General features: G+C 41.9%; 1 protein-coding gene across 1 annotated transcript in view; it reads right to left on the bottom strand.

Moving 5' to 3' along the window:
- Positions 1-16,353, bottom strand: part of ATP10A (ATPase phospholipid transporting 10A (putative)) — a 111,182-nt gene that overhangs the window by 54,574 nt on the left and 40,255 nt on the right. Inside the window, exon 2 of the mRNA XM_416881.8 lies at positions 13,561-13,765. Within this exon, the coding sequence (XP_416881.4) occupies positions 13,561-13,765 (205 nt within the window). The remainder of the gene's footprint in view (positions 1-13,560; positions 13,766-16,353) is intronic.

Here is a 16,353-nt window from a genome sequence, read left to right as displayed (position 1 = left end):
ATGGAATGATGGGGACAACTCAGAGGAAATACTAAATATTCAGTGATCTGCCACAGCCAAAAGAAAACAGGTTTCCAGTTTAAAAGCGTTTAATTGCAATAAGAACATATCTCCCCAGTGCATCAGTCCATCCTATTACTACTTTATTTAGCAGTATCCTGCATTTACAATACAAAACTAAACTGACCTTTTAATAACATGCAATCAGAACTGCATATTGATTTTACATATCCGAACTGTGTAGACTGTTTATATACTAGAATACCGAAATGTTTTAATGTCTAAACTGCATTAGTCACTGGCAGAATTTATCTGTGCCACTAATTCACAAGAAAAGGAAGAAGCAGTTTGATCTATGCTATTTAGAAACTAAACAGATCCAGCTGTACATCAGAATTTAACAGCTCTGTTTTCCACACTGACAACTACTACTATAACTGTTGTTTTTCAGTACTATTTGTTTAAATGGAAGAGAGATGTTCAGTATTTAGAAACACTGGAACAGCTGAGCAAGGCAAATGTATGTTAGGGGGCTGATCTTCCTCTTGCTGACTTCATTGTCCTTCCCTTCGTAGAAAATAGTATTAGGGAACAGCACAATAGTCAGTCTGCAGTAAAAGAAATGTGTTGTTAATAAGGTACTGAAAGACTTATCTCTGCCTACGACAGACAGCAGAAGATACTGCTTTTAGATAGTCACAGGACAACAGTATTCAAAAAATATAACAATGCTGAAAATACATACATGCAAATTCTAATGCCCTTCAGGGTGACGGCAAGCCTTAGCAGTGCACTGAAAATTACAGTGATGTTTACTGAACACAGCAGTGCTGGGGAGTGGTAAGGAAACCACTTCTATGCACATGCAGCCCAGAAGGCCAACTGTATCCTGGGCTGCATCAAAAGAGGGGCGGCCACCAGGGAGACAGAGGTGACTGTTCCCCTCTACTCTGTCCTCATGAGGCCCCATTTGGAGTATTGCATTCAGTTCTGGATGAGGAAGGATGTGGAACTGTTGGACTGGCTCCAGAGGAGGACTATGAGGATGACCAAAGGGCTGGAGCACCTCTCCTACGGAGGCAGACAGAGGGAGTTGGACATTTAGCCTGGAGAAAAGAAGGCTCCGGAGAGACCTCAGTATGGCCTTTCAGTACTTGAAGGGAGCTTATAAGGAGGAGGGATATCAACTTTTTACAGTAGACAGTGACAGGACAAGGGGAAATGGTTTTAAACTAAAGGAGGGGAGACTTAGATTAGATGTTAGGAAGAAATTCTTTACTCGGAGGGTGGTGAGGCACTGGAACAGGTTACCCAGAGAAGCTGTGGATGACCCATCCCTGGAGGCATTCAAAGCCAGGGAAAAAAGAAGTCCTAATGCAAATAGACCTTTCATTTTGAATATTACAGGGCAGCATTCATATTGGCACTGTTACAGTTTTGTCAGCTTTTCCACGAGCATACAGTTATATACCCAAGAAACACATCTCCAGGCTGGTTGCTGGCATGCTGTCTGCACTTCAAATTTTGTCTTGTAGAAACATCCTTCATCCCTTGCCTTCATTCTCTCTCCAGATGCAAATAGCACTGAGAATGCACCTTCTCCACTTCACCCTGGCTGTTTTGCTATGTCCCCCATGGCCCTGCTGAGGGGCTGGGTGGGAGAATGGGAGGATTAACAGACTCCCCAGGAGCAGCAAGGCTGTGGCTGCCATGTATATGCATGACAGAAGCTGGGAGAACGGCAGAGCACTTCAGGCAAGAGCTTTGCTTTCTGCTCTGTGCTCATTTATTATCTGTTCTACTGATCAAATTCCTTTTCGATCAACATGTTCAAGACTGCAGAACCAAAGGGAAATGCACAGGTGCACCCCTTCATAACCTCAAGAAATTCAATGGGTGATCTATTTAGATGCCACCTGATTGTACAGTTTTAATGAAAATAAATTCACAATGGCCTTGGCAGCTGCAAAATGGGACAGCAGAGCTAGGAAATGGTCTAGGGGAATGAACATGAACCACATGGGTAGAGATTAAGGTTCAATTCCCTATTCATGGCTCCAGCCAGCCTCATGCTTCTGCACGCACAGTGGTTAGGAAGTTCCTGTTTGGTCTTCACTGATTCCATGTGCATCATTAAGTAAGCATGGAGGTAAAGTGTACATGAATATAAGATGCTGGATAAGAGTATAACAGAACAGCAGAGCCCCCTGCTCTTGTACAGTCGTCTTACACTGGCTGTCTTCTCTGGTTCCTTATGGAAATACTCATGATTATAAACATTCAATAAAGATGTGGAAGTGCTACCAATGAGAAAAAATGTCAGAAGTAAGACCAAGAGGGAGAAAGAACATCAGTGAATAAGTATGTTTCTTTGTGTAATTCCTCTTCCATGACATTACAGAAACATAGAATTGTTTGAGTTTGAAGGGACCCTCAAAGGTCACCCAGTCCAACACGTCTTCTTCAATGAAATGGGACACCTACAACTACATCAGGTTGCTCAGAGCCCCATCCAGCCTGATCTTGAAAGTCTTCAGGGACAGGGCATCCACGACCTCTCTGGGCAACCTGTGTCAATGCCTCATCACCCTTATAGTAAAAAAGTTCTTTATTATATCCAATCTAAATATCCCCTCTTTTAATTTCAAACTATTTCCACTTGTCCTATTATGAGACACCTCCTTTGAAATCTTAATCAAAGATTTCTGAACCAGTTTCTTGTTGAGCAGCAGGACCTAATGCCATTTGAATTCTGTTGCTTAAGAGCTGACATGACCCACCTCCATGTTTTTAACAGTAGGACAAAGCCATTTTTATCCCTTCATGTTACACTGCAGCAGTCTGTAAGTTGGATCCCTGTGACTGTGGCCATACGGGCCATGCTGCTATGCAGGTGTACAAGCATACTTAGCCATCCGGGACATGGTTTTGAATCTGCTACTTAATCAAATCAGGCCAAAAATAAGAAGCAAAGAAGCTTGGAAAAGTTAACTGGGGGCTGGCAAATGTTCATGACAACTTATATAGGCTTTCTAACCACACTATGTGATACATAAAAATCCCTTCCTTTTAGGAGGCAAAAAAAAAAACCTGTTCTCTTTGATATAAAACAGTCCATTACTATGTCATTAAGAAAGCTGAATTAACAGCTTAGCACTGCTGTCTATAAATCTACATGCACTACTGATGCTTTTAAGTCAAAAACAAATGAAAGTACAAGCACTGTAACTCCGTGTGGAGAACAATATCAACTCAAGTTGTGTACCTACAAAACAATCATATGCATATACTAAGTCATAACCATCGTAAGTCATAAGACCATCACAGAGTCATAACAGAGCTTGAAAGTATGAACCTGAGTACAGTGAATGAATGGAAATGTTTGTGGATTTCTTGCAATAACAGTTTAGAGACACATGGCCAGCCACTTCCTATGTAAATAACATTTAATGCAAATGTCTACAGCTCTCTGTGTCCTTATCAGTACTAGAACGTGTGTAAGACTTGGAGGGTAACAGGTGGAGAAAACAGAAGTGGAATTGAGGTTCACATCGTAGATGTTGAGATAAATACAAGAGTTCCTCATTATGTTCCTCTGCCTTTTCTGGTAGAAAAGGAGACCCTTTCCTTACTTTGGTGCTAACAAAGGAAAGTGAGACCATATAATCACTCCTGCAGTTACACACACCTCTATACTGTGAACCCTCCTGTTCTGTAAAATAAAGCCCTTTTGTCTTTTCTTAATCACTGATACTGCCAACTGGGATTGTGCTTTCAGAGACAAATGTGATATGATGTGTTTCCAGTTCAAAGCTCCTGACCCTAAAATCAAGAGTTCTCAGCATTACATTATAAAATCTAATTTCTGAGAACAGGTATTCCAGATATTTCCCATGCTCAGCTGAGATGCCAATGTATGACAAAGGAATAAACAGTTCCAAAAATAAACTTGTTTAGTAAAACTGAATTAGGCTAGGAGATCAGAAAAGTCATGAGAAAGCAATAAAAATAAAGATGAGTTTAATGGGAAAACCTCCTCTTAAATTGCTTTAAGTGTGAATGTTTACTTCTCTCTAGTAGGAAACAGTACAGCATTTCATTTTCTCTACATACCTGAAATGCTCTACTGTTTTCTAACACTTTTTTCAGAGAAACAGCACAATGAAGAGATGCTGGACTAGCCATATGGAGAATGATATCTTTCACCTCTTTTAGAAGTCAGCTGCAGCACAAGCACTGGCACACCATGTTTCCTTACATGGTTTTACCACTATTCCACCAGTGCCGGATTGATTGCCTGACAAATGGGAGATCCCTTGCAGCCATTCAAACCTAGTTTCATCACTTCAGCCCCTTTCGCTCATATTTAAACACAAACACATAACCAGTCAACACCAGCAGTAAAAGTCAAGTACCTAGCACCATTCAGAACGCTTTACCCAAATCAGCCCCCAGTGATAAGATTAAGATATCAAAAATGCGGTCTTATTCAAATTCTTTGTCCCTCTAATTAATCTCTCTTGACAGTCAAACCTGTGGCCTAGACACCTGCACAGTGGAAACCAGAAAAAGACGGTGACCGTGCTCGAAACTGGCTGAGCAGGAAGTGAGCCATCATTCTTCAGTTTCTTTTTATTTGCATCCTTCCCCCTCACCTCTCAGTCTGAGACTGCATGCCATGGTCAAATAGCCAAGTGAAAAATGGTCCTTCTAAGTCCCGTAGGATTCTTAGTCAGCAAAAAGGTTTGTCAAATCATGGACTCAGATCCTGCCCAGCAATATGACATTCTGCATGCAGCTGCTCTCTATGTGTCTTCTTTCTTAGAGGGAAAGTAGTTGCTTCCTCTTTAGGGATATCCCCAGTTTCCACAAAAGTTATCTCTGAACACAGTGCTACACAAAAAAAGATAAAACAGTAGAGATGTAGAGCTTTCTATAGCGATTCAACCTTCATCAAAGTAATTTACTGAACATTCTGGGTGTAACCCTTAACAAGGGTCTTCAAGGGTTTTGACATACAAGTGTTTTGCACTACACAGAACACTCATTTCACTAAAATCTCCAGCTAAAATGTAAAAAAAAAGCTTTTAATTTGACATACTCGAGGTGCATAGGGAAAAACATTATTTTCTGTTGTTTGTTTGGTTGTTTTTTTTTAAACTCTTTTTTCCCTCAAGGAGATCTAATTTTGTCAGTGTGTGTGGGATGGAGCACTAATTTGCTGTTTTAACATGTGCATATCAGGAATTTTCAAGTCATTTTTCCTAGCCTTGAAAACCTTTCCAAAATAATGTAAAAAAAAATTAGGCACACACAGCACAATCCCCTAAAGATGTTAGAAAAGCATTCACTGTTCCTGCAGCCTCATTCTACCCTATAAAAGCACTTACAGTCTAAATAAGACTGAGCATGCTGGTTGGTTGACAGCTGTTTGATTACAACAGAGCATTACTTCTACTTATTTAAGTGGCACCAGTCAGTGAATAAGGAATTGGCTGGACGGTCATATTCAAAGAGTTGTGGTCAATGTCTCCATGTGGAGGTGAAGACTACTGACATGTGGTGTCCCTCAAGGGTCTGTATTGGGATCAGTATTATTTAATATCTTTGTTAGTGACATGCATTGGAATCGAGAGCACCCTCAGAAAGTACACCTAGCTGTGTGCTACTGTCAACATGTTGGAGGGAAGGAATGTCATCCAGCAGGACTTAAGGCAGGCTCAAGAGGTGAGCATGTGTGAACTTCATGAAGTTCAACAAGGTCTAGTGCAAGAACCATACCTGGATCAGGATGATCCCAAATACAAATACAGGCTGGGTGGGGAATGGATTGATAGCAGTCCTGAGGAGAAGGACTTGGGCTGTTGGTTGATATAAGTTCAGTTTCTCAACACTCAACATGTGTGCCTGCAACCCAGAATGCCATTTGTATCCTGGGCTGTGTCAAAAGGATTGCAACAAGCAGGCCAAGGGAGGGTACTCAGCTGAGGGGGATTCTACCCCTCTAATCTATTCTCATGCGACCTCACCTGCAACTCTACGTACATCTCTGGGGTCCTCAGCACAAGAAGGACAGGGAGCTGTTGAAGAGGGTCCAGAGGAAGCCACAAAGATGATCAGAGGGCTGGAGCACCTCTCCCATGAAAGCTGAGGGAGCTGCTCAGTCTGGAGAAAAGAAGGCTCCGTGGAGACCTCATTGTGGCCTGCCAATATAAGAGGGAGTCTACAAGAAAGATGGCAGGGACTCTTATCAGGGAGCATAGTGATAGGACAAACCGTTATGGTTTTAAGCTAAAAGAGGTTAGTTTTAGATGTTAAGAATAAATTCTTCACTACGAGTGGAGAGGCACTGGAAAAGGTTGCCCAGAGAAGCTGTGGATGCTCCAAGCCTGGAAGTGTTCAACTTGAAAACTACTTTTTTTTTTTTTTTCCTTTTATTTTTTTTAATGGAAAAAAAGGTGAAAGAAAGAGAGCTTGAATCCTAAAAGAACGTCCACACCGAGACACTGAGCTGCCCTAGGGGCTGTTTTCACGCAAGAAACATGAGTTGCTCTTCTTAAAGTACCTCACAAATAGTGCAGCCTACAGTTATCAACACAGCCAGGCTTAGAGTGCAGCCCTTCTAAAAAGCAGTCTTACCTTTTCTTCTGGACTAGTTTCTGTTCAGGGCTCACAGGGAAAGAAAGACATACATAAATGCCCTAATGCTTGGAAAAGGGAGACTTGGGACTGCTTTTCTAAGTAGTATCCAAGATGCTTCCAACATTATGCAACAACATGTAGGGAAGGATGAAAGTTAGAGCTGTCAATTCAGCCTAACTTCCAGGCTGGGATGAAAGAGTGAATGTGCTTGCCGTACGTTCAGGCTCTAAGTTTATACATATTCCAGAAGGGTTCACATACTGTCTTGTAAGGAAATCAGTCTGATGAGTTATTTTGGTGCTAGTCTGCATGCAAATGAATCCTCCAAACAGGCAGACCATATTCAAATCTGCTTTTTAGACAAAATAAATAAGCAGCCACAAAGTCATTTGCAAGGCTTATCTAAATCTGTTAAATCATGCTAGTACAAGTTTGTTTTGAATAAAGGTCTAGTCTTATGAGAAAAAGAGAGAAAATAAATCCATCATCTCCCCCCACCAGCTCTCGGGGGGATATACTCACTTTCTCAAAGGGGATGGCAGCTGCTAGACTGCCTAGTTTTCAGCTGAACTGAAGCTTTCTACAGAAACATCTAGGACATGGCCAGTGGTTAATAAACCATAAGCAACTCCACTCACTCTACAGTGAGTCTTTGTGGACTTTGTTGAAAGGCATACTGAGTGAAAACAGTGGAGTATTTTGTTTGTTTCATACTGCAAGGCAGCAAGAAAATGTAAATGTTTTTCATGAGTCTAGATTCATACTATCAAAATATCCTAAATCAAGTTTATGAGACCTGAAAGGGAGTTTTGAGCTTTTGCAGTCAAAGCTGTATCTGCTTATCCACTTGGTGAAGAGCGGCTGACAAAACGTTTCACATGCATGTAAAACATTCCACGCGCAATTAGGCAGGGTGTGGTGGCAAAGCAACCCAGAGAGTCATACAGCAAACACTGATTGTTCTTTCATAATGTGTCTCCTATTAGATCCAGCACAACAGAAATTGCTGCTGTGACTAGACAGCAGCGAGAGTTGGATGGAAGCTAGAAGGAAACTGTGTAATACCAAGAAACACTTTTTTTTTTTCAGGAGATAATTACTAATAACACCATTAGATCAGCTACGGAGGGATTCAGTGAAGCACTTTCCCTCCTTCCTGTGTCACATTGCACACACAGCTCTGATGTGTGTTTCAGAGTGGACAGCCCACTGTCCTTTCAACTTGCAAGTGTGAAAATGCAGAAATACATTTCTGACTATTTAAAACATTTCTAACACACCCTGGCACTGCAGTTTCAGGATAGCAACACCACAGCGTTCATGATCTTGGAGGAGAAACTGTCAAGGGCCTTAAAAAAAATCTCTTTATTCTTTTTTTCTTTTTCAACTTGCTTGCTGTGCAATTTCTTTGGTTGCAAGACTGACTGTCTTGCCAGTCCAAGAACAAGGTACACATTCTAACTAGAATCGTCAGACGTACCAAGGAGGAACATATTGATGACTTTCCACAGCTTGCCTATCAATAGGACGTAGAATTGTGTACAGAATGCAGACTCATGTTAGACAGATCCCATTCGTTAGCAAACACACAAAGCTAGCAAACAGTAGGTTCTTGGTGACTAAAAATTATTCAGATGAATCAGTGCAGCACTAAAATAAGCAACATTTCTGGTCATTTGCACTGTAAAGGAGAACAGTTTCTTGGAATTTAGAAGCAGAGAGGTCCAATCCCAGCCCACAAATGCTGATCTTGGATCTTCTGAGCATGTGTTTAGAGCATAAGAATGTCTGCAAAATACTGGAGACATGGATGAGAACTGCTTCTATAACTGCTTATTGCTGCTTCTAGCTTCAGGCCAAAAAGAGATCAGAACAGTACTTTGCTTCCAAATGAAGGTTTGGAAGAGGGAAACTGTAAGACCTGTTACGTCCTCTGCAACTATACTGTTAATCCTGAAATGAGACGCAAAACAAGACTCCAGACCATGCTGGCAGAATAGTGACTGTTCGAAGGAACAGTTCTGCCCAACGTAACAGCTCCGGGCTTGCTGTCCTATGGAAAGGGCTTTTGAGAGCATGCTGTGGCTGCAGGAGCAGTGCCCAGAGCATGCCACACTTAGCAATTCCAAATTGATAGTGAAGATCTTGACCGTAAATTGCATGAGTGGGCACAGGGCAGGGACAGAAGTAGGAAAGCATTAAAGTGGCTTAAATCAACTGTTCCACCTCTGCCCCTGCTCCTTTCCCATGCCCAGTAGGGCAGCGGGTATAGAAATAGCTATCCTTTATTGACCTACTTCCCTGGCATATTCTCAGAAATAATTCATATAGGAAACACAGAAATGCCAAACTCTGTAACACAACCTATTTTAAACGTTTGAGACACTGCTACAGAGACATATTCAAAGACTTCTATGGGCAGCTGATATTTTAAGAAGCTTCCAGAAAATCTTTATTTCTTGTCCCATGATAAGCCACATGACCAGGCACAATCATTCTGTAAAGAGGACAGGGGATGAGTTTAGCAGTGTGGGAAGGAGAGGGTCAGGACTACATAATCTGTTTGTTTGTTTTCCTGCTTGAACAACAAGGCTGTAGAATGAGACGCAAGCAAACAGCTATGAACATAGCTGAAAGTTATTCTACTGAGTAAAATGGTAATATAAAAATACAGAAACACTCTTGTCCAACACATGAGTAGCTTGGGATGTAGGTTCTATGAAAGATTTGTAACAAACATTGCTGAGGTTTGATGAAAAGATGGTCAGCATTTGATGCAAGAGAATGTTGTCCTTCCAAGTATTTTATGAGATGTAACAATAAACCCCCTCCAGTTGTGGTGACTTGGATATATCTAGACAGGAAATGAATTTCACTCACAAATGTGTCACCTTGGTATTCCGTGTTACATGGCTGTTTGCCGCCTAGTCAATGAGCGTTTCCCAAGCAGCTCCCTACTCCTACCTCCATCCTACTGAGTGTCTCTCAGCAGGGCAACACCTTCAAGAACCAAGAGCCTAACTAGTATGAGGGGAGGAAGGTAACGCTGCTGCATGAATTAACAGTGTGCTCAGACAGGTTTTAGCCATGACTTTAATGAGGATGGCAAGCATTCTGCTGGATGATTCACGTGACACTGTTACAGTGAAGCTCTGTGATGCTGCAGCTACTGAGGACTTGGAACTTGCAGGTGTGCACTTTGCCTACAACTTAGCTGACACACAAATCAGGGCTTGGATATTTCCTGCTTTCTCAGCTATTTTAGGAGAGGGGTGTTAGTCACGTGTGGTTTTCTCACAAGCTCTCTTTCAGTACTTGACTTCTTGGGGCCCAGGACTGCTTTCATTGAAATGAATGAGCTTTCTGTCACTGACGCCAGCTTAACCCCTCACAAATTATTATGGATCCTACTGCTACCATAGCTAGACATCTAGTGATCTAAAAATTATTGCAAGACATTATTTATCCACACATCTGGTAACACAATTCTGGGATGGAAAAGTCCCATAATCACCTTACACTACAGGGCACTAAGATAATGAAGGAGAATAGGATGGAAATGAAAAGAGTGTCAGGTATTTACAAAGTTGACTACAAGTATCTACACAGTAACTGATTTCTAAAAAATGCCTGCTCTGATGTTATTCAGTAGAGCAGGGTAAGCTGAATAAGCCATGCCACAAATACCCTGATTGAGTTGCTTGGCACATAAATCTAGTTGTGATTGGTGGGCATTCTTTCCTCAGCCTTCTTCCCCAGTGGGGCCCAATTATCTGATAAATTTTAAACTGAGGAGAAAATGACACAGCCATTCACTTTTAAACAGAGTCTAAGGTTACAGGTCTTGTAGAACTGTACAGAATGCGGATTAGAAGTGTTCAGCGGCCTAGTTTGGAGATCAGCAACTTAAACCTCAGTGAGCGTGAAAAACACGAGATTGCTGGGATATTCCTTACCAGTTTTCCTGCTAAAGCTATATTACAGAATCACCAAATCACAGGATGGCTGAGGTGGAAAGAGACCTCAGGAGGCCACATAGTTTAACCCCTGTTCAAGCAGGGCCATCCAGAGCAAGGTGCACAGGCCCATGTCCAGAAGGCTTTTGGAGATCTCAGACGAGGAGACCCCACAACCTCTGGGCAGCCACACAACACAGAAGTTCTGCCTGGTGTTCAGAGTGAACTGTGTGCCAGTTTTTTGCCAATTGCCTCTTGTCCTGGCACTGGTCACCACTGAAAACATCCTGTCTCTGTCTTCTCTGCACCTTCCCTTCGGGTACTTAGACACTGATGAGATCCTCCCTGAGCATCCTCTTCTCTGAGCTGAACAGTCCCAGTGCTCTAAGCCTTCCCTTGTATGAGAGCTGCTCCATTCCCTTAATCACCTGGAGTAGGTTCAGTATGTGCATGCCTGTTTGCACAGAGCCCAGAGCTGTCCCACTCCCTCAGCCTGCTGGTGCCGGCTCTTCCTCATGCAGCCCAGGAAGCTGTGGACCACCTCTGCTGTGAAAGAGCTCTACTGGCTCATGTCTAGCTTGAGCACTGCGTCCCCCTGGGCCTTCTTTGTAGAGCTGCTTTCCAACTGGGCAGTCCCCAGCACAAACTGGTAGATGGGGTTGTTCCTTCCCAGGTTAAAGACTTTGCCCTTCTCATTGTTGGATTTCCTAAGGTTCCTGTCAGCCCACTCCCTCCAGCCTTTCCAGGTCCCTCAGGATGGCAGCATGACCTTCCGGTGAATCAGCCACCCCCAGTTTTGTGTTATTTGTAAATTTACTGAGAGTGCATTCAACCCCATTGTTCAGATCATTAATGAAGATGGATTAATACAAGTATTTGTTTGCTGGGTAGTGACAGACGGGTGACTCCATAGCCAAAGGCTCAGGCACACATTTAGGAGGTCACTACTCCCAGTAGTAGGGGAGTTTGTAAAGTTGAAAAGTACCCTCAGGTATCACAGTCCTAGTGCCAAATGATGGTTGTTGCCAGGGAAGATGCAGATCCTAATGCAGCAAAACGGATTCCTCTGGGCAGCAGGCTGGTGATTCACTGTACTTGGATACATCAGTTCTTTTCACTGTGCTTAGCAGCATCTCCTGCTGTGTGTCAGGTCTTGAATCACGAAAATTCAACCATCTGCTGTGGAGGATTGGGGCAGCTGGTACCATCATTGGCCTTCCTTCATGAGAGAGCTGAGACATGTCATTCACTTCCAGCTGTACCCAATAATATGAAAGCATCCCTATATACAATCTATAGTTTTTGTCCTACATAATTTGCCTGAGGTCATATTGGATGTCTGTGCTGGCAGAGAACTGGGACATATAATCTATGTTCCTCCCTGGAGCTCTACCCGCTGGGAGAAATTTCCTTTCAGTGGGAACAGGTTAAGACTTTTGAGAAGCAATTTAATTAGCTTCCTTGGAACAATCAGAGTTCTTGAGACGTTTGGCCTGTTAGGCTCACGAAGATGATCAGGGAGCTAGAGCACCTCCCCAAAGAAGACAGGCTGAGGGAGTTGGGCTTATTCAGCCTGGAGAAGAGAAGGCTGCGGGGTGACCTCATTGCAGCCTTTCAGTACCTGAAGGGAGCCTATAAACAGGAAGGGAGTAAACTCTTTGAAAGGGTAGATAACAGCAGGACAAGGGGGAACGGTTTTAAGTTGAAACAGGAAAGATTTAGGTTGGATGTTAGGGGGAAATTCTTTACAAGGAGAGTGGTGAGGTGCTGGAACAGGCTGCCCAGAGAGGTCGTGGATGCCCCGTCCCTGGAGGTGTTCAAGGCCAGGTTGGATGGGGCCCTGGGCAACGTGGTCTAGTAAATGGGGAGGTTGGTGGCCCTGCCTGGCAGGGGGGGGGGGGTGGAGATTCATGATCCTTGAGGTCCCTTCCAACCCAGGCCATTCTGTGATAGGCTGATTAAGCTTCTTGTCATGGTGGTAGCTCACATGGGACGTCTATGTTCTACATGGAATTTCACTTAATATTAAATAAATGTTTATCTCATGTTTTTACAGGCTATTCACAGAAAGGCTCTATCTATCATAAACAATTATTTGGAAGGTATATTGATGTTTATCCTATCGGTTGGATTTAATTAACATTGATATACCTCAGTACAGTTATAGGCTTCTGTAGTTACCTTTGATGACTGATAATGGAAGAAGCTGCCACAACTTGCATTCCTCAAATGAGAACAACTATTAGGAAAAATATGTATAAAAATAAATTGTTTTTTTTTTTTTTCCACACCCAAAATACAGGAAATTGGGGTTAGGTGTCAGGAGAGGAGGGCACACAAATAAATACGATTTCAGTAAGACTGTTAAGTAAAACTTCAGGCAATTTCCTCTCATTCTGCTGATAGTAACTGATCTCCTGGATTTTGTTTTGCTTTAAAACAATGCTGCTGGGGAGAGATAAGTACAGTGAGAGAGCAGTAAAACAGATTTTCAGCACACAAACCTCTAGAATGCATGCATGCATTCTGCCCCTTTAAATTTTTCAAGCTTTAATGCTCCAACTGCTGGAGGGTTATTCTGCAACACGGAGTTTTAGGCAAAATTCCTAATTGAATTCCTGACTGCAGGCGGGAAAAGTAGATGTTTATATTTAAGTATCTTCTCACTGGGCAGTTAAAATATGTTTTCAAAAATCAAGCTACAATAAAAGCAGCAAAACCCCTCAACATTTTCCAACCGCACACAATTGCCCCAAATAATTCCCATTCACATTCAAGGAAAAACTTATACTGTTATGAAGTCAACTGTTGGCATGTTCTGGTGTTTTAATGACAACCATAACACTAACTCATTAGCACTACTACAACAAGCAGATTTAGCTTTTGTGAAGTGGACTGGTGAACAGTTCCCTTATTTGAAGCAAACTGTTATTTTAAATGAGAGTTATGAAGGATGACTTACCAGCTCTAAAAACCTCCTCACCACCTGTCTTTGTTTTAAGTTAGTTTCACCATCCAGGTTAGCTGTTTCTATATGGCACAGCCCATCAGGATCACTTGAAGAGAGCAGCAAGATGTCAGCAGGTATGATCTCATTACAGCGAAGCTGAACAAAGTCTCCAATTTTCACTTCTTTCCAGTATCTGCTTATATATTTCTTCTCATTCCTGGGGAAAAAAAAAAAGAAAGAAAGAAATTTATAGTACATACATAAAATAGACATAGACTGGAGGACCTCAGATATGACCCAATTTGATTTGTAACAGGAATTAAGTGACTTTGGAAGGTCCACGTCCTTTAAGAAAATCAGTTGTTTTCAGGCCCAGGCAAAAGAGACACAACTCTGTTACTGAAAGAAGCTTCCAATATTTGTCAGTAAACCTAGAATTCCAAGCACATGCAATGTGCAAAAAACCACAGTCTCAACTGCCCTATAGGAAAGGATGCTACTGCTTAGTTTCCCTGAAACTTTTTATTGGAATGTAATCCACCTTAAACACTGATGCAGATCTTGTTCATTTACAAACACCCCAAAAAAACTGTCTGGTTTTATAGGTCATGCTAATTAACTACTTTTTCATTTTTAAGCTTTTTCTTAAGAGCAAGAGGAATGGCACACAGGTGATTGCTTAATTAATTCTAGTTAAAATTCAGGGTTTTAGATGCCTTGTGTTCTCTTGGCATTTGGGTAAATAGCTTTCTTCTGCTGGGTTTTTGAAAGAAAATCAGTTCACAACAGCCACAATATTAACTTGATAAAATAGGTCCTGAAAATGGGAAGCTGTTACGCCGACACTTTCCCAAGCCATCACTCACTGTGTACACACAGACACTACTGTCAGCACTGGATCCCTTTCACTGACACCGGAGCCAGGTTTCTCTGACAGCACTTTAACAGGCAGAATAGGATTCTGATAGCGAGATTGCTGTTTTATATTCTTTTAAGTATATTGCTTAGAAAGACATTACTTTCAGTAATAACGTGAACAGACCTGCAACTAAGAACAAGCATAGAAGTCTATGGCTACCCAGCTGACAAGTCAACGTTACCAACACAGATGTCTGAATCTACTAGTCTGGGATTCTGCCACTTCTCCTGGCTTGGTCCTGATTCTGTGGCTACTGTACGGTCAGCACCAGTCCTCCACAGCCCTACTGCAGGGTTTCCATGCTGCTCACACAGAACACCTTGACAAAAGCTTTTGGCAAGTGTAAATGGATGTCATCCAATCTCCTGGAATATGTTGTGAAAGTGCTCAGGAAACTCTGGCAAAACACAGGACTAGAAGGCAGTCCTAGGCTGGATGTGTAGGCCAGAAACTAGCAGCAAACTGCTCTAGTTCTACCTGCTCTCACGTACAACAAGCCAGAAGATATATTTTAGTATCTACAAACAGCCCAGGGGTGATGTAGCAAGAAACCAAAGCGGCAAGCCACGGTGAAAGACAGGAAGAAGTCAGAAATACTAACTCTTGTCTTTCAAGCCAGGAGAGGTAGATGAAATTCTTCCACAACAATACAGTCACGAACTACTGCCATTCCGCAAAAGATACTGCTTTTACACTCTAGTTAAATCACTGTGATGAACTATTAATTTCAGACAGTTCTGCCCAATTCCAGATAGGTAGGTAAGATGTTACGTGGGGCTCACATACTAGAAATGTCTATCTTCCTGACCCCAGCCTAATCTTTAGCAACACCTTTGCATGCAAAGTAGGATCAACTGCACAGCTGTGGTTGTAAACCCTTAGTCACGTGCACCCTCCTTCTCCTTTCTTGCCAGTGCTTTTACTTTTCTGAGCACGTCTTTACTGGTAACGTTGACTGAAAGCTAGAGATGGATGGCTAACAAGTCAGCTGGCTCAGCTGTACAGACATCAATACTGTTAGTGAGCAGCAAACATAGCCCTGGCAGCAGTCAAACTCCTCTGGAGGTTAATGCTCTTTTGCAACAACGAAGGGCAAATATTCCAGCATAGCTGCTTTCAAACATGAAGGGGAAAATTTACAACTTCAGTTGTGTGAACATAGAGAAAATGATTATAATTGCTATTGAAAAATTTGCATTACTCTGCTTACTGCATGTATTTGGCCAACATTCTGCTTTGAAGCAGAACTGCCTGCAGGTTTGGGCCAAATTTGAGAGTGGCTTTGGTTAACAGCAAAACAAAACAGACAAAAAACCAACAAAATATTACTTAAATTTTAAATTTATAGACAAAAAGTTAATCTTTAAGATCCAAAAACTCAAACAATATTTCTTGCTTTCCTGTAAACCATGCTGTTCCCTCTTCTGGTTTTTAGCACATGCTGATAAAGATCATGCCAATAATTTCACTCTTCTGGGTATATACACATCAGTTTATGCCTACAAAAAGCTAAAGACTGTAAAATATCTCTGGCTGAATATTACAAAATAATTGTTTCCTTTTTTTGAATAGGTTTTAACTGTTCTAGTGTGGCAACACCACACTGAAAGGGAGGTAACAAAACTCCACGTGCACAAAATTTAGCAGGAATCTTACCTGTTCTTTCTCTCTCTCTCTCTCTCTCTTTTAAAAAAAGTCTGGTGAAGCTATCACAAGCAAGTCTTGTTATGAAATGTGCAGGCCACGCAATTGTAATCTGTTATTCTGGTGCAAGGCATATATACTAGAAATTTTATACCTTAAGTTGACAATATAGAACTACAAGGGAACCTCTTCTTGCTTCCTATACTTCTCCAATGACAAAAATTACAGTTAATGAGTGTGAA

This window comes from Gallus gallus, chromosome 1 (assembly GCF_016699485.2).
Source record: "Gallus gallus isolate bGalGal1 chromosome 1, bGalGal1.mat.broiler.GRCg7b, whole genome shotgun sequence".
Taxonomy (NCBI): domain Eukaryota; kingdom Metazoa; phylum Chordata; class Aves; order Galliformes; family Phasianidae; genus Gallus; species Gallus gallus.
The sequence above is the reverse complement of the archived record's forward strand: the minus strand, read 5'-3'. Positions and strand labels throughout refer to the sequence as shown.